The following is a 19,876-nucleotide window of genomic DNA, read 5'->3' on the forward strand; positions in this document are numbered from 1 at the left end:
GTCATGTCTTCTACATGTCCATACATGTCATGTCTTCTACATGTCCATACATTTCATGTCTCCTACATGTCCATACATGTCATGTCTTCTACATGTCCATACATGTCATGTCTCCTACATGTCCATACATGTCATGTCTCCTACATGTCCATACATATCATGTCTTCTACATGTCCATACATGTCATGTCCATACATGTCATGTCTCCTACATGTCCATACATGTCATGTCTTCTACATGTCCATACATGTCATGTCTTCTACATGTCCATACATGTCATGTCTTCTACATGTCCATACATGTCATGTCTCCTACATGTCCATACATGTCATGTCTCCTACATGTCCATACATGTCATGTCTCCTACATGTCCATACATGTCATGTCTCCTACATGTCCATACATGTCATGTCTTCTACATGTCCATACATGTCATGTCTTCTACATGTCCATACATGTCATGTCTCCTACATGTCCATACATGTCATGTCTCCTACATGTCCATACATGTCATGTCTCCTACATGTCCATACATGTCATGTCTCCTACATGTCCATACATGTCATGTCTTCTACATGTCATGTCTTCTACATGTCCATACATGTCATGTCTTGTACATGTCCATACATGTCATGTCTTCTACATGTCTTCTACATGTCCATACATGTCATGTCTCCTACATGTCCATACATGTCATGTCTCCTACATGTCCATACATGTCATGTCTTCTACATGTCCATACATGTCATGTCCATACATGTCATGTCTTCTACATGTCCATACATGTCATGTCTCCTACATGTCCATACATGTCATGTCTCCTACATGTCCATACATGTCATGTCTCCTACATGTCCATACATATCATGTCTTCTACATGTCCATACATGTGATGTCTCCTACATGTCCATACATGTCATGTCTTCTACATGTCCATACATGTCATGTCCATACATGTCATGTCTTCTACATGTCCATACATTTCATGTCTCCTACATGTCCATACATGTCATGTCTTCTACATGTCTTCTACATGTCCATACATGTCATGTCTTCTACATGTCCATACATGTCATGTCCATACATGTCATGTCTTCTACATGTCCATACATGTCATGTCTCCTACATGTCCATACATGTCATGTCTTCTACATGTCCATACATGTCATGTCCATACATGTCATGTCTCCTACATGTCCATACATTTCATGTCTCCTACATGTCCATACATGTCATGTCTCCTACATGTCCATACATATCATGTCTTCTACATGTCCATACATGTGATGTCTCCTACATGTCCATACATGTCATGTCTTCTACATGTCCATACATGTCATGTCCATACATGTCATGTCTTCTACATGTCCATACATTTCATGTCTCCTACATGTCCATACATGTCATGTCTTCTACATGTCTTCTACATGTCCATACATGTCATGTCTTCTACATGTCCATACATGTCATGTCTCCTACATGTCCATACATGTCATGTCCATACATGTCATGTCTTCTACATGTCCATACATTTCATGTCTCCTACATGTCCATACATGTCATGTCTTCTACATGTCCATACATGTCATGTCTTCTACATGTCCATACATTTCATGTCTCCTACATGTCCATACATGTCATGTCTCCTACATGTCCATACATGTCATGTCTTCTACATGTCCATACATTTCATGTCTCCTACATGTCCATACATGTCATGTCTTCTACATGTCCATACATGTCATGTCTTCTACATGTCCATACATTTCATGTCTCCTACATGTCCATACATGTCATGTCTTCTACATGTCCATACATGTCATGTCTCCTACATGTCCATACATGTTATGTCTTCTACATGTCATGTCTTCTACATGTCCATACATGTCATGTCTTGTACATGTCCATACATGTCATGTCTTCTACATGTCTTCTACATGTCCATACATGTCATGTCTTCTACATGTCCATACATGTCATGTCTCCTACATGTCCATACATGTCATGTCTCCTACATGTCATGTCTTCTACATGTCCATACATGTCATGTCCATACATGTCATGTCTTCTACATGTCCATACATTTCATGTCTCCTACATGTCCATACATGTCATGTCTTCTACATGTCCATACATGTCATGTCTTCTACATGTCCATACATTTCATGTCTCCTACATGTCCATACATGTCATGTCTCCTACATGTCCATACATATCATGTCTTCTACATGTCCATACATGTCATGTCCATACATGTCATGTCTCCTACATGTCCATACATGTCATGTCTTCTACATGTCCATACATGTCATGTCTTCTACATGTCCATACATGTCATGTCTTCTACATGTCCATACATGTCATGTCTCCTACATGTCCATACATGTCATGTCTCCTACATGTCCATACATGTCATGTCTCCTACATGTCCATACATGTCATGTCTCCTACATGTCCATACATGTCATGTCTCCTACATGTCCATACATGTCATGTCTCCTACATGTCCATACATGTCATGTCTTCTACATGTCATGTCTTCTACATGTCCATACATGTCATGTCTTCTACATGTCCATACATGTCATGTCTTCTACATGTCATGTCTTCTACATGTCCATACATGTCATGTCTTGTACATGTCCATACATGTCATGTCTTCTACATGTCTTCTACATGTCCATACATGTCATGTCTTCTACATGTCCATACATGTCATGTCTCCTACATGTCCATACATGTCATGTCTCCTACATGTCCATACATGTCATGTCTTCTACATGTCCATACATGTCATGTCCATACATGTCATGTCTTCTACATGTCCATACATTTCATGTCTCCTACATGTCCATACATGTCATGTCTCCTACATGTCCATACATATCATGTCTTCTACATGTCCATACATGTGATGTCTCCTACATGTCCATACATGTCATGTCTTCTACATGTCCATACATGTCATGTCTCCTACATGTCCATACATGTCATGTCTTCTACATGTCTTGTCTTCTACATGTCCATACATGTCATGTCTTTTATATGTCCATACATGTCATGTCTCCTACATGTCCATACATGTCATGTCTTCTACATGTCATGTCTTGTACATGTCGATACATGTCATGTCTTTTACATGTCCATACATGTCATGTCTTCTACATGTCATGTCTTCTACATGTCCATACATGTCATGTCTTTTACATGTCCATACATGTCATGTCTCCTACATGTCCATACATGTCATGTCTTCTACATGTCTTCTAAATGTCATGTCTCCTACATGTCTTCTACATGTCATGTCTTCTACATGTCATGTCTTCTACATGTCCATACATGTCATGTTTTTTACATGTCCATACATGTCATGTCTCCTACATGTCCATACATGTCATGTCTTCTAAATGTCATGTCTTCTACATGTCATGTCTTTTACATGTCATGTCTTCTACATGTCCATACATTTCATGTCTTCTACATGTCATGTCCATACATTTCATGTCTTCTACATGGCATGTCTTTTACATGTCATGTCTTGTACATGTCTTCTAAATGTCATGTCTTCTAAATGTCATGTCTTCTACATGTCATGTCTTTTACATGTCATGTCTTCTACATGTCCATACATTTCATGTCTTCTACATGTCATGTCCATACATTTCATGTCTTCTACATGTCATGTCTTTTACATGTCATGTCTTCTACATGTCCATACATATCATGTCTTGTACATGTCCATACATGTCATGTCTTCTACATGTCATGTCTTTTACATGTCATGTCTTCTACATGTCCATACATGTCATGTCTTGTACATGTCATGTCTCCTACATGTCCATATATGTCATGTCTTCTACATGTCATGTCTCCTACATGTCCATACATGTCATGTCTTCTACATGTCATGTCTTCTACATGTCCATACATGTCATGTCTTGTACATGTCCATACATGTCATGTCTTCTACATGTCCATACATGTCATGTCTTGTACATGTCCATACATGTCATGTCTTCTAAATGTCATGTCTTCTACATGTCATGTCTTTTACATGTCATGTCTTCTACATGTCCATACATTTCATGTCTTCTACATGTCATGTCCATACATTTCATGTCTTCTACATGTCATGTCTTTTACATGTCATGTCTTCTACATGTCCATACATATCATGTCTTGTACATGTCCATACATGTCATGTCTTCTACATGTCATGTCTTTTACATGTCATGTCTTCTACATGTCCATACATTTCATGTCTTCTACATGTCATGTCCATACATTTCATGTCTTCTACATGTCATGTCTTTTACATGTCATGTCTTCTACATGTCCATACATATCATGTCTTGTACATGTCCATACATGTCATGTCTTCTACATGTCATGTCTTTTACATGTCATGTCTCCTACATGTCCATACATGTCATGTCTTCTACATGTCATGTCTCCTACATGTCCATACATGTCATGTCTTCTACATGTCATGTCTCCTACATGTCCATACATGTCATGTCTTCTACATGTCATGTCTTCTACATGTCCATACATGTCATGTCTTCTACATGTCATGTCTCCTACATGTCCATACATGTCATGTCTTCTACATGTCATGTCTTCCTCGACATGTTTGTGTCCACACAGATGAGGAGGAGGAGGAGGAGGAGGAGGAAGGTAACCAAGACGACCTGCTGAAGAGGACAGGAACCTTTGTGGCGTCTTCAGACAGTTTACCTAGTGGCATTCTCAAAGTATGTCGCCACATATTGTAACCCCGCCCCCTGGACTCTCAGGTCATCACAGTCATGTCATTTGTTGTGTTGATGATGCATCGTCATGGCGACCACATATGTTGATGCATCATCATGACAACCACATATGGTGATAATGCATCGTCATGACCACATATGTTGATGCATCGTCATGACGACCACATATGACGATGATGCATCGTCATGACGACCACATGTGATGATGATGCATCATCATAATCACATACAGGGATGATGCATCGTCATGACGACCGCACATGATGATGTATCCTCATGACAACCACATGGTGATGATACATCGTCGTGACAACCACATACAGTATGATAATGCATTGCCATGACGACCACATATGTTGATGCATCGTCATGACGACCACATATGACGATGATGCATCGTCATGACGACCACATGTGATGATGATGCATCATCATAATCACATACAGGGATGATGCATCGTCATGACGACCGCACATGATGATGTATCCTCATGACAACCACATGGTGATGATACATCGTCGTGACAACCACATATGATGATGATGCATCGTCATGGCAACCACATATGACGATACTGCATTGTCATGACGACCACTTGTGTTGGTGCATCGTCATAACGACCACATATGTTGATGATGATGCATCATCATGGCAACTACACATGATGATGCATCATCATGGCAACTACACATGATGATGATGATGCATTGTCGTGGCAACCACATATTTTCATCATCACCAAATGTGACGACCGCACATTGATGATGTTCGTCATGACAACCACAATTGGCGATGATGCATCTTCATGGCGACTGCACGTGGATAATGCTTCGTCATGTTGACCGCACATGTTGATGATGCATCGTCATGGTGACCACACATGTTGATGATGCATCGTCATGTTGACAGCACATGTTGATGATGCATCGTCATGGTGACCACACATGTTGATGATGCATCGTCATGTTGACAGCACATGTTGATGATGCATCGTCATGGTGACCACACATGTTGATGATGCATCGTCATGTTGACAGCACATGTTGATGATGCATCGTCATGGCGACCGCACATGTCGATGATGCATCGTTATGGCGACCACACATGTCGATGATGCATTGTCATGACGACCACTTGTGTTGGTGCATCGTCATAACGACCACATATGTTGATGATGATGCATCATCATGGCAACTACACATGATGATGCATCATCATGGCAACTACATATGATGATGATGATGCATTGTCGTGGCAACCACATATTTTCATCATCACCAAATGTGACGACCGCACATTGATGATGTTCGTCATGACAACCACAATTGGCGATGATGCATCTTCATGGCGACTGCACGTGGATAATGCTTCGTCATGTTGACCACACATGTTGATGATGCATCGTCATGGTGACCACACATGTTGATGATGCATCGTCATGTTGACAGCACATGTTGATGATGCATCGTCATGGCGACCGCACATGTCGATGATGCATCGTCATGGCGACCGCACATGTCGATGATGCATCGTTATGGCGACCACACGTCGATGATGCATCGTCATGCTGACCACACATGTCGATGATGCATCGTCATGGCGACCACACATGTGGATGATGCATCGTCATGGTGACCACACATGTGGATGATGCATCGTCATGGTGACCACACATGTCGATGATGCATCGTCATGGCGACCGCACATGTTGATGATGCATCGTCCTGGCGACCGCACATGTTGATGATGCATCGTCATGGCGACCACACACGTTGATGATGCATCGTCATGGTGACCACACATGGCGACCACACATGTTGATGATGCATCGTCATGGCGACCACACATGTTGATGATGCATCATCATGGCGACCACACATGTTGATGATGCATCGTCATGGTGACCACACATGTTGATGATGCATCGTCATGGCGACCACACATGTTGACGATGCATCGTCATGGCGACCGCACATGTTGATGATGCGTCGTCATGGCGACCGCACGTGTCGATGATGCGTCGTCATGGCGACCGCGAGTGTCGATGATGCGTCGTCATGGCGACCGCACGTGTCGATGATGCGTCGTCATGGCGACCGCACGTGTTGATGATGCATCGTCATGGCGACCGCACGTGTTGATGATGCATCGTCATGGCGACCACATGTGTTGATGATGCATCGTCATGGCGACCGCACAGGTCGATGATGCATCGTCATGGTGACCACACACATGGATGATGCATCGTCATGGCCACCACACACGTGGATGACGAGCAGAGGTGTTGATGAATGTGATGTGCCGCCAGATGAAGAAATGTCTCCATGCCAACGCCGCCCGTCCATCAGAGGACAGACTGTCGTCGGTGCAGTTCCACCCGTCGGCTCAGGTCGTCATGACGGCGGGCCTGGATTGCTCGCTGTCGCTCTTCCAGGTTGGTGGCAGTCGCCGCTCAACGGCGGCCGACACTAAGTGACCTGTCTCTCTCTGCCACAGGTGGACGGCAAGACCAACCCCAAGATCCAGAGTGTCCACCTGGACCGCTTCCCCGTCCACAAGGCATGTTTTAGTTGCCATGGCGACGCCGTCATCGCCACCAGCCTGAGGAACAAAATGTTCTACGTGTACGACATGATGGAGGGGCGGGTCACACCTGTTCACGCCGTCAGAGGTGTGTGTGCGTGTGTGTTTGCGTGTGTGTGTGTGTGTGTTAATACTGGTGGTGACATCACAGCTGCTTTGATGTGTGTGTGTGTCCAGGGCTGAATGAGGGCCGAGTGAAGGAGTTCTCAGTGTGCCCTGAGGGGGGCGCTCTGCTGCTGACTGGAACCAGAGGATACCTGCACACACTCACACTCAAGGTCAACCACTTCCTCTTTACCTGTGTCCTTTCACAATAAAGTCTTGCAACTTTACACATGTAACTTGTGTGTGTGTGTGTGCGTGAGCGTGCGTGTGGGTGTGTGTGTGTGTGTGTGTGTGCGTGTGTGTGTGCGTGTGGGGGTGTGTGTGTGTGTGTGGGGGTGCGTGCTCAGACCAAGGAAGTTGTGAGCAGCGTGAAGATGAACGGCGAGGTGAGCGGCGTGGCGTTTAGTCACGACGGCAGCAAAGTGTTTGCTTCCTCAGGCAAGTTGATCACATGACTGCATGACATCATGTCATGTGACTTGCATCATCCTGTGTGTTGTGTGTGTGCGTGCAGAGGAGGGGGAGGTGTACGTGTGGGACGTGCGCACCAACCGATGTCTCAACAAGTTCCTGGATGATGGCTGTGTCAGATCCACCTGTATCGCCACCTCTTCTAACGGCCACTACCTGGCCTGCGGGTAAGTTAGTACTTAATTTACATCTATCTTAGAACTTAACATGCATGTAAGTTTGCACTTAACGTGCATCTAAATTGGTACCTAACATTCAGGAAAGTTAGCTTCTAACATGCATCTAAGTTAGTACTTAACATGCATCTAAGTTAGTGCTTAACATGCATCTAAGTTAGTACTTAACATGCATCTAAGTTAGTACTTAACATGCATCTAAGTTAGTACTTAACATGCATCTAAGTTAGTGCTTAACATGCATCTAAGTTAGTACTTAACATGCATCTAAGTTAGTACTTAACATGCATCTAAGTTAGTACTTAACATGCATCTAAGTTAGTACTTAACATGCATCTAAGTTAGTACTTAACATGCATCTAAGTTAGTACTTAACATGCATCTAAGTTAGTGCTTAACATGCATCTAAGTTAGTACTTAACATGCATCTAAGTTAGTACTTAACATGCATCTAAGTTAGTACTTAACATGCATCTAAGTTAGTACTTAACATGCATGTAAGTTAGTACTTAACATCCATCTAAGTTAGTACTTAACGTTGATGAAAGTTAGCTCATAACATGCATCTAAGTTAGTACTTAACATGTGGGTTAGTTAGCTTTTAACATGCGAGTAAGTTAGTACTTAACATGCATCTAAGTTAGTACTTAACGTGCATCTAAATTGGTACCTAACATTCAGGAAAGTTAGCTTCTAACATCCATCTAAATTAGTGCTTAACATGCATCTAAGTTAGTACTTAACATGCATCTAAGTTAGTACTTAACATGCATCTAAGTTAGTACTTAACATGCAGGTAAATTAGTACTTAATGTGCATCCAAGCTAGTATTTAATGTGCAGGTAAGATGGTACTTATCATGTGGGCAAGTTAGTATTTAACATGTGAGTAAGTTAGTACTTAACATGAGAGTAAGTTAGTACTTATCATGTGGGCAAGTTAGTACTTAACATGTGAGTAAGTTAGTACTTATCATGTGGGCAAGTTAGTACTTATCATGTGGGCAAGTTAGTACTTAACATGTGAGTAAGTTAGTACTTAACATGTGGTCAAGTTAGTGGTTAACATGAGAGTAAGTTAGTACTTAACATGTGGGCAAGTTAGTACTTAACATGTGAGTAAGTTAGTACTTAACATGTGGTCAAGTTAGTGGTTAACATGAGAGTAAGTTAGTACTTAACATGTGGGCAAGTTAGTACTTAACATGTGAGTAAGTTAGTACTTAACATGTGGTCAAGTTAGTGGTTAACATGAGAGTAAGTTAGTACTTAACATGTGGGAAAGTTAGTACTTAACATGTGAGTAAGTTAGTACTTAACATGTGGGCAAGTTAGTACTTAACATGAGAGTAAGTTAGTACTTAACATGTGGGAAAGTTAGTACTTAACATGTGGGCAAGTTAGTAGTTAACATGTGAGTAAGTTAGTACTTAACATGTGGGAAATTTAGTACTTAACAGGTGAGTAAGTTAGTACTTAACATGTGAGTAAGTTAGTACTCAACATGTGGGTAAGTTGGTAGTTATCATGTGGGTAAGTTAGTACTTAACATGAGCTTAAGTCAGTACTTAACATGAGCTTAAGTCAGTACTTTAACGTGCGGGTAAGTTATTACTTAAAGTGTGGTTAAGTTAGTATATGGTGTGTTGGTTAGTCAGTGGTTTAGTTAGTACCTACCAGGCAGGTTAGTTAGTACCCGCCGTGTGTGTTAGTACTTGGTGTGGGGGTTGGTTGTTACCTGCCATCTGGTTTACTAGCTGGCATGCTGGTTAGTTACTACCTGGCGTGCGTCTCACCTCTTCCATTCATGTTTCCTTCAGCTCGCAGGCGGGCGTGGTCAACATCTACTCGCAGGAGGCGTGTCTTAACTCGGCCAATCCCAGGCCTCTAAAAGCGGTGATGAACCTGCTGACCTCGGTCACCTCGCTGACCTTTAACCCCACCTCCGAGATCCTTGCCATGGCGTCGCGGGCGGAGGACGAGGCGGTGCGACTGGTGAGAGAGCGCGGTGTGAGGTGATGACGTCATAGGTGATGACGTCATAGGTGATGATGTCGTGTGTGTCAGGTGCACCTCGCCAGTCTGAGTGTCTTCTCCAACTTCCCCGTGTCCAAGAGGAAGTTCCTGCATCGCACCTTCAGCATGCACTTCTCTCCTCACTCCGCCTTCTTCTCATTGGCCAACAACAAGGGACACGCCCCCCTCCTCAGGTCAGACAGCCAATCACTGTCGCTCTAACCACTCACAACTCACTGACTTCCTTTCTTTGTGTCATTGTTTGTTTGTGTGTATGTGTCATTGTTTTTCTGTGTTGTTTGTGTGTTTATGTCATTGTTTTTGTGTGTTGTTTGTTTGTGTGTATGCATCATTTTTTTGTGTGTTGTGGTTTGTGTGTATGTGTCATTGTTTTGTGTGTTTGTTTGTGTGTACGTGACATTGTTTTGTGTGTATGTGACATTGTTTTGTGTGTGTGTCATTGTTTTTGTGTGTTGTTTGTTTGTGTGTACGTGACATTGTTTTGTGTGTATGTGACATTGTTTTGTGTGTGTGTCATTGTTTTTGTGTGTTGTTTGTTTGTGTGTACGTGACATTGTTTTGTGTGTACGTGACATTGTTTTGTGTGTATGTGTCATTGTTTTGTGTGTACGTGACATTGTTTTGTGTGTATGTGTCATTGTTTTGTGTGTATGTGTCATTGTTTTTGTGTGTTGTTTGTGTGTTTATGTCATTGTTTTTGTGTGTTGTTTTTTGTGTGTATGCATCGTTTTTTTGTGTGTTGTGGTTTGTGTGTATGTGTCATTGTTTTGTGTGTTTGTTTGTGTGTACGTGACATTGTTTTGTGTGTATGTGACATTGTTTTATGTGTGTGTCATTGTTTTTGTGTGTTTGTTTGTGTGTACGTGACATTGTTTTGTGTGTATGTGTCATTGTTTTGTGTGTACGTGACATTGTTTTGTGTGTATGTGTCATTGTTTTGTGTGTATGTGTCATTGTTTTTGTGTGTTGTTTGTGTGTACGTGACATTGTTTTGTGTGTATGTGTCATTGTTTTGTGTGTATGTGTCATTGTTTTTGTGTGTTGTTTGTTTGTGCATATGTGTCGTTTGTTTTTTGTCTTTGTTGTTTGTTTGTGTGTATCTGTCATTGTTTTTGTGTGTTGTTTGTTTGTGTGTATGTGTCATTATTTTTGTGTGTTATTTGTTTGTGCATATGTGTCGTTTGTTTTTTGTCTTTGTTGTTTGTTTGTGTGTATCTGTTTTTGTGTGTTGTTTGTGTATGTGTCATTTTTTTTGTGTGTTATTTGTGTGTATGTGGCATTCTTTGTGTCATTGTTGTTTGTGTGTATGTGTCATTGTTTTTGTGTGTGGTTTGTTTGCGCACATATGTTGTTTGTTTTTTGTCTTTGTTTTTTATTTGTGTGTATCTGTCATTGTTTTTGTGTGTTGTTTGTGTGTGTCATTGTTGTTTGTGTGTGTTTGTTTGTGTGTATGTGTCATTGTTTTTGTGTTTGCTTGTGTACGTGTCATTGTTTTTCTGTTGTTTGCGTGTGTGTATGTGTCATTGTTTGTCTGTGTCATTGTTGTTTGTGTTTGTTTGTGTGTATGTGTCATTGTTTTTGTGTTTGTTTGTTTGTGCATATATGGTGTTTGTTATTTGTCTTTGTTGTTTGTTTGTGTGTTTCTGTCATTGTTTTTGTGTGTTTGTTTGTGTGTATGTGTCATTGTTTGTCTGTGTCATTGTTGTTTGTGTGTGTTTGTTTGTGTGTATGTGTCATTCTTTTTGTGTTTGCTTGTGTACGTGTCATTGTTTTTGTGTTGTTGTTTGCTTGTGTGTGTGTCATTTTTTGTTTGTGTCATTGTTTGTGTGTTGTTTTGAGCGTATATGTCATTTTTTGTTTGTGTGTTGTTTGTTCGTGTGAATATGTCATTGTTTGTTTGTCTGTACATGTCATTGTTTGTGTGTTGTTGTTTGTTTGTGTGTGTGTGTCATTGTTTGTGTGTTTGTAATGTGTCATTATTTGTTTTGTTTGTGTTGTTTGTTGGTGTTTGTTTGTGTGTATATGTCGTTTTGTGTGTGTGTGTGTGTGTGTGTGTGTGTATAGGCTGCTCCACTACAAGAGTTTCTGAGGAAGAAGTGGTGGTCACATGACAAGATGATGAATATGGCGCCATGTTTGTTTTCAATCATTTGTAATAAAAAGTCATTAAATCTTGTTTGACTCTTCATTGTTATCTTATTAGCTACATTTACATTAGATTATCTTACTTTATCTTATCTTCACTTACCTTAGCTTATCTTATTTTATCCTGTTAGCTTCCCCTCCAGTAATAACACAGGGGGGCCACAGGGGGGCATTAGTGAGCGAGTCCGCACGCAGTGCGTCATTATGACGTCACCTGTCAATCACGCTACACGGGCGTCCATAAAGTCACCTGTGAGCTGACGTCACAACAAGCAAACGATCTCACCTGACAACTTCAGGTCGGCCACGAAGCCCCGCCCATAAATGACGTCATCGCCCAACCTGTGTTTCCGGCTGGACAGAAAGACGCGCGCGGCTGAGCTCAGGTAAGAAAAGATCATTTCAACTCTCCACTTCAAAGTTTGCGCAACACGTGCGCCGTCTCCATGCTCTTATTGTGAAATCCCAGCGTGGCTGACTTGTTGACGTTGTGCGTGTTGCTGTTGTTGTTGTTCACCTGACGTGTTGGCAAACAAGCTAGCGGGCTAATGCGCTAACCTGAGGTGTGTGGCGTCAGGTCACGTGATCACGCCTGCAGGGGGCAGTACACTTGTTTGGCTCCTCCCACATGACGTAGTCAAGCCGACGGACAGGTTGTGTGGTGGAATGTTGTGTGTGCACACCTGGCCCAACCAGATAGTGTCAGGTCACATGACGATGTTGGGGAAGAGGGCGGGGCCTGACTTTACCTGTTCCATGTGGCAGGAAACAAGATGGCGGAGGCGCCCGAGCTGTTTAACGAGCAGGAGCTCACCTGTTCCATCTGTCTGGACCTGTTCACCGACCCCGTGTCCACGCCCTGCGGACACAACTTCTGCCAGGTACGGCACCTTGTGGGGGCGTGGCCTCCTCCTGCCTCGCTAACGGTCCCCCGCTCTTTCCCAGGCGTGCATCGGCGGCTACTGGGCGTCCAGTGCCGTGTGCACCTGTCCGCTGTGCAAGCATCCCTACGAAGAGCGGCCGCAGCTCAGCATCAACAAGGTCTTCGCCGTCATCACCGACAACTACAAGTCGTCACGCTACGGCGCCGCCGTGTCCGCGCAGGGCGGGGCGACCGCCGCCAATACCAACCCCTTTGCGGCCAAGTCCAGCGAGGGGGTGGTGTGGTGCGACGTTTGCACAGGAATCAAACAGCCGGCCGTCAGCTCCTGCCTCACGTGCACGGCCGCCTACTGCGAGGAGCACGTGCGGCCGCATCGCACCACGCCGTTCTACGCCAAACACCCTCTCATGGACCCCCAGGACGCCCTCAGGGGCCGCACCTGCACCATCCACCACCGCCTGATGGAGGTGAGGCCAACTACATCTGATAGTACCTGCTTGTTACATAAACGTACGTCATGGTTACATAAACGTACCTGGTTGTTACATAAACATACGTCATGGTTACATAAACGTACCTGCTTGTTACATAAACGTACGTCATGGTTACATAAACGTACCTGGTTGTTACATAAACGTACGTCATGGTTACATAAACGTACCTGCTTGTTACATAATCGTACGTCATGGTTACATAAACGTACCTGCTTGTTACATAATCGTACCTCATGGTTACATAAACGTACGTCATGGTTACATAAACGTATCTGCTTGTTACATAATCGTACCTCATGGTTACATAAACGTACGTCATGGTTACATAAACGTATCTGCTTGTTACATAATCGTACCTCATGGTTACATAAACGTATCTGCTTGTTACATAATCGTATGTCATGGTTACATAAACGTACGTCATGGTTACATAATCGTACGTCATGGTTACATAAACGTACCTGCTTGTTACATAATCGTACGTCATGGTTACATAAACGTACGTCATGGTTACATAAACGTATCTGCTTGTTACATAATCGTACGTCATGGTTACATAAACGTACCTGCTTGTTACATAATCGTACGTCATGGTTACATAAACGTACGTCATGGTTACATAAACGTACGTCATGGTTACATAAACGTACGTCATGGTTACATAAACGTATCTGCTTGTTACATAATCGTACGTCATGGTTACATAAACGTACCTGCTTGTTACATAATCGTACGTCATGGTTACATAAACGTACGTCATGGTTACATAAACGTACGTCATGGTTACATAAACGTATCTGCTTGTTACATAATCGTATGTCGTGGTTACATAAACGTACGTCATGGTTACATAATCGTACGTCATGGTTACATAAACGTACCTGCTTGTTACATAATCGTACGTCATGGTTACATAAACGTACGTCATGGTTACATAAACGTATCTGCTTGTTACATAATCGTACCTCATGGTTACATAATCGTACCTCATGGTTACATAAACGTATCTGCTTGTTACATAATCGTACGTCATGGTTACATAAACATACCTGCTTGTTACATAAACGTACGTCATGGTTACATAAACGTACGTCATGGTTACGTAAACGTACCTGCTTGTTATATAATCGTACGTCATGGTTACATAAACGTACGTCATGGTTACATAAACGTACCTGCTTGTTACATAATCGTACGTCATGGTTACATAAACGTATCTGCTTGTTACATAATCGTACCTCATGGTTACATAATCGTACCTCATGGTTACATAAACGTATCTGCTTGTTACATAATCGTACGTCATGGTTACATAATCGTACGTCATGGTTACATAAACATACCTGCTTGTTACATAATCGTACGTCATGGTTACATAAACGTACGTCATGGTTACATAAACGTACGTCATGGTTACATAAACGTACCTGCTTGTTATATAATCGTACGTCATGGTTACATAAACGTACGTCATGGTTACATAAACGTACCTGCTTGTTACATAATCGTACGTCATGGTTACATAAACGTATCTGCTTGTTACATAATTGTACCTCATGGTTACATAAACGTATCTGCTTGTTACATAATCGTACCTCATGGTTACATAAACGTATCTGCTTGTTACATAATCGTACGTCATGGTTACATAAACATACCTGCTTGTTACATAATCGTACGTCATGGTTACATAAACGTACGTCATGGTTACATAAACGTACGTCATGGTTACATAAACGTACCTGCTTGTTATATAATCGTACGTCATGGTTACATAAACGTACGTCATGGTTACATAAACGTACCTGCTTGTTACATAATCGTACGTCATGGTTACATAAACGTATCTGCTTGTTACATAATCGTACCTCATGGTTACATAAACGTATCTGCTTGTTACATAATCGTACCTCATGGTTACATAAACGTATCTGCTTGTTACATAATCGTACGTCATGGTTACATAAACATACCTGCTTGTTACATAATCGTACGTCATGGTTACATAAACGTACGTCATAGTTACACCAACCTATGTGATCGTACCAGATCATCTGTGATTGTTACTAGATCATCAGGGCTTGTGACATTGTTGCATAGTTGTTATGCAATTGTACGTGATTTTTTACACAATTGTACGGGACTCTTACGAAGTCATCTGTGATTGTTACATGATTGTATGCGATGGTGCGTGAATGTTACGTACAATCACGCACGAGCACGTAACAATCACAAATGATCTCGTAACAACGCCGACACATAGCAATCGCGTAACACACGATCACGGCACAATCAATCGCAAAACGATCGCGTAACAATCATGTACAAACGCGTGATAGTTACGAGATTGTGATTTGTTTATTATGTGATCGTTCGTTACGCAATGTTACGTGATCGCCTGTAATGTGATTGTGACGTGATAATTACATGATTGCTACGCAATACTTACATGATCATGTTCTTGTTATGAGGTTATACATGATTTTGCGTGATTATTACATGATTGTTACGCAATAGCTTGTTACGGGATCGTGTGTTACGTGATTGTTATGCAATTTGTTACTTGATCATGTTATTGTTACGTGATTGTTACATGGTCTTGTTACATGATCATTTGTTACGTGATTGTGACGTGATTACATGATTGCTACGCATTACTTACATGAGCATGTTCTCGTTATGAGGTTATACATGATTGTGCATGATTACATGATTGTTACGCGATAGCTTGTTACGTGATCGTGTTACATGATTGTTATGCGATTTGTTACTTGATCATGTTATTGTTACGTGATCTTGATTGTTACATGATCATTTGTTACATGATTGTTGTGATTGTGATTTTTTTTTATGTGATCGCCTGTTACGTGATTGTTACGCAATTGTTATATGATCATGGTATAGTTGCGATATCATTTGTGATGGTTACGTGATCGGGACTGTTACGCAAAGTCAAGTTAAAGTTAAAGTTCAAGTAGCAATTATTGTCACACACACAAAAGGTGTGGTGAAATTTGTCCTCTGCATTTGACCCATCACCTGGTCCACCCCCTCGGAGGTGAGGGGAGCAGTGAGCAGCAGTGGTGGCCGCGCCCGGGAATCATTTATGGTGACTTAACCCCCAATCCCAAGCCTTGATGCTGAGTGTCAAGCAGGGAGGTAATGGCTCCCATTTTTATAGTCTTTGGTATGACTCAGCGGGGTTTGAACTCACAACCTACCCATCTCAGGGCGGACATACACTCTAACCACTAGGCCATTGTATAGGTTTTTTATTGTTACATGGTTGTTACATGAACATGTAACATGACTGTTTCGCGATTTGTTACATGATCATGTTATTGTTACGCAGCTGTACGGAAATCTTACGTGATTGTGATTTTGATTATGTGATTGTTACATGATCATGTTATTGTTACGCGGTCATAAGTGATTATGTGATGGCATGTTACGCGATTGCATGTGTTGGATTTTTAAAATTATGTTTTCGTTTGTTACGCGATGTTGCGTGATTGTTACATGATCATGTTATTGTTACAAGATCACTTGTGATTGTGATTTTTTTTGTGTTTAATAATTTGTTACGTGATTTTACATGATCATGTTATTGTTACGTGATTGCTTGTTGCGCAATTGTGTGATTGTTACATGTCGGATTTTTGGATTATGTGATTGTTTGTTACGCGATGTTACGCGATCATGTTAATGTTACAATGCAAATTGTGATTGTTACGTGATTGTGATTTTGCGGTGAATGTCACCGAGTCCCCCTGAAGGCCAGAGAAGTGAGTTGTATGTGTGTTGTGTTCACTGACAGGTGTACTGTCGGACATGTCAGCGCTGCATTTGTGCCATCTGTGTGCTGGAGGATCATAGAACACACAAAACAGTTTCTGTGCAAACGGAGCGACTCTGCAAACAGGTAGAGAGGATGCCATCTTGTCTTGTCCTACCTACTCTCACTTCCCTGTCTCTACCGTCTCTGTGTGTGTGTGTGTGTGTGTGTGTGTGTGTAGAAATACGTGGCGAGGACGGAGCAGGACATCTTGAACCGCATCAAAGAAAAACAGATGCTGGCTTACGACCTGAAGAGGAAGCTGGAGGCGGCGAAGGTAAGCTGTGGTTCCCGGCCACACCAGCAGGGGGCTCCATGGTGGCGTGATGGAGACGGCAGGAATAGAATGAGTTTATTTGAAAGGCCCCGCCCACTCTGATGTTTGCTAACACGTGGTCACACCAGAGCTACGGCGACCGAGAGCGCGGCGAAGTGGAAAGCGTGCTGGACGAGGTCGCCGCCTCTTTGGACCAGATCCGCTCGCAGGTGGTGGGCGGGATCCAGGAGCAACAGGAAGTGCTGATGTCCAGGGGGGAGGGGTTAGTGGAGCGCCTGGAGGCGGAGCTGGGCCAGCTGACCGACAGGAGGGCCACGCTGGAGGCGCAGGCCATCAGTCAGGACCACATCGGCTTCCTGCAGGTGAGAGCACAGCTAGCATTAGCACGTTAGCCCACGCCATGAACGCCGGTCTTGCGGTCCAGAGCTTCGAGGAGGCGGCGGCTCCGCTGGGCGACGATCGGTCGCTCAACGTGGACGACGACTTCGTCCTACACTTCCAGCTGGCCGACGTCAAGGTGGCCCTGGCGGAAGTCCGGGACAAGATGGATTACATCAGGACGGGAGGCGTCCAGCGTCCAGCCCCCGGCGGATACTGTGAGCTTGTCTTTGGCCACCGCTTTAGGCTCCGCCCACTCACACGCCTGCTTGTCGCCCTGCAGACCCGCCTCCTGAGATGATGCCCGTAGTCCGCGACCACGACCGTCTGAAGAGCCGCCAGTGGTCCCTGAAAGGTGGGCGTTGGCTTGTGATCACTTTCTAGTCTAGCGAGTGTGCTTTTATTGTGAAAGAATGACCGAGCCACACTTCCTGTTTCAGACATGAAGAAGTCGAAGAGCGTCTCAGGTGTGTTCATCCCAGGTTGACCTTGCTTTAGGGGCGTGTCTTTAATGAGGGCGTGTCTTTCTTCCTGCAGGACACAAGAAGGCTCGCGTGTACACAGGTGAGACTTATTTGTGAGACTTAGTCGCCACAGCGTGGTGAGACTTAGTCGCCACGGCGTGGTGAGACTTAGTCGCGCCACACCGCTAGCGTCGCCACGGCGTGGTGAGACTTAGTCGCGCCACACCGCTAGCGTCGCCCCGGCGTGGTGAGACTTAGTCGCCCCGGCGTGGTGAGACTTAGTCGCCACGGCGTGGTGAGACTTAGTCGCGCCACACCGCTAGCGTCGCCACGGCGTGGTGAGACTTAGTCGCCACGGCGTGGTGAGACTTAGTCGCGCCACACCGCTAGCGTCGCCACGGCGTGGTGAGACTTAGTCGCCACGGCGTGGTGAGACTTAGTCGCGCCACACCGCTAGCGTCGCCACGGCGTGGTGAGACAAGTCAAGCCACACCGCTAGCGCCGTTTTACAACCCCCTCTCCTTTGCGGCAGCGGACGTGAGCTTGAACCCGGTGACGGCGTACCCCTTCCTCATCCTGTCGGAAGACAGGAAGCAGGTGAAACGCGGCGAGAAGCTGCAATTCTACCGCAACAGTCCGCATCGCTTCGACGTGTGGTCCTGCGTGCTCGCCAAGGACGGCTACGCCTCAGGGCGCCACTACTGGGAGGTGAGAGGCGCTCACGTGACCGGCGCTGCATCTTGACCGCATGCGTCCGCCCGCAGGTGCTGGTGGGTGAGAACAAGGACTGGAAGGTGGGCGTGGTCGGCGAGTCAGCGCAGAAAAAGGGTCTGTTCGATATGAGCCCGGCCAACTCTTACTTCGCCATCTGGTGGAGTGGCAGCCAGCTGCGGGCGCTCACCGCCCCCCCGCTCACAAAGGTGCAGCTCCCCCCCGACCCACATTGCCTCCTCCTGCGCGAAACCACGCACTCACCTCTGTTGTTGCACCCGGCAGGTGAAGGCTCCGCCCAAGCTGCGGCAGGTGGGCGTGTACCTGGACGTGGAGGCGGGCCAGGTGTCCTTCTACAATGCCAAGTCGGGCTCGGAGCTCTTCAGCTTCGGCGGCATGTCCGAGTTCAGCGAGCGGATGTTTCCTCTGCTGGGCACCGGCGACAAGGAGGTGCCCCTGGTCATCCTGACCTAGGCAGGGGGTGGGGCTTCTTTTCTGGGGGTATGAATCATTAAAGGTTGGCCTGTTACCATGGCAACAAGGAG

The 19,876-nt window shown here is 44.1% G+C and overlaps 2 protein-coding genes across 2 annotated transcripts in view; both read left to right on the forward strand.

The window, feature by feature from the left end:
* The window catches only part of LOC133541423 (U3 small nucleolar RNA-associated protein 18 homolog), a 24,988-nt gene extending 12,669 nt beyond the window's left edge, over positions 1–12,319 (forward strand). The window contains exons 2-10 of the mRNA XM_061884831.1: positions 4,648–4,754; positions 7,082–7,207; positions 7,270–7,444; positions 7,534–7,634; positions 7,809–7,899; positions 7,976–8,099; positions 9,928–10,102; positions 10,175–10,317; positions 12,209–12,319. Coding sequence (XP_061740815.1) covers positions 4,648–4,754; positions 7,082–7,207; positions 7,270–7,444; positions 7,534–7,634; positions 7,809–7,899; positions 7,976–8,099; positions 9,928–10,102; positions 10,175–10,317; positions 12,209–12,233 — 1,067 coding nt within the window. The 3' untranslated portion in view covers positions 12,234–12,319. The remainder of the gene's footprint in view (positions 1–4,647; positions 4,755–7,081; positions 7,208–7,269; positions 7,445–7,533; positions 7,635–7,808; positions 7,900–7,975; positions 8,100–9,927; positions 10,103–10,174; positions 10,318–12,208) is intronic.
* A 204-nt stretch (positions 12,320–12,523) lies between these two features.
* Positions 12,524–19,875, forward strand: LOC133541360 (E3 ubiquitin/ISG15 ligase TRIM25-like). Its single transcript, XM_061884746.1, has 13 exons — positions 12,524–12,675; positions 13,055–13,170; positions 13,235–13,639; positions 17,484–17,588; positions 17,683–17,778; positions 17,907–18,140; positions 18,203–18,374; positions 18,440–18,511; positions 18,597–18,623; positions 18,694–18,720; positions 19,153–19,328; positions 19,385–19,540; positions 19,617–19,875. Exons 2-13 carry the CDS (start codon positions 13,063–13,065, stop codon positions 19,803–19,805), a joined length of 1,767 nt encoding a protein of 588 aa, XP_061740730.1. The 5' UTR covers positions 12,524–12,675; positions 13,055–13,062; the 3' UTR covers positions 19,806–19,875.
* Position 19,876: the final 1 nt, after the last annotated feature.

This window comes from Nerophis ophidion, linkage group LG23 (assembly GCF_033978795.1).
Source record: "Nerophis ophidion isolate RoL-2023_Sa linkage group LG23, RoL_Noph_v1.0, whole genome shotgun sequence".
Classification (NCBI taxonomy): domain Eukaryota; kingdom Metazoa; phylum Chordata; class Actinopteri; order Syngnathiformes; family Syngnathidae; genus Nerophis; species Nerophis ophidion.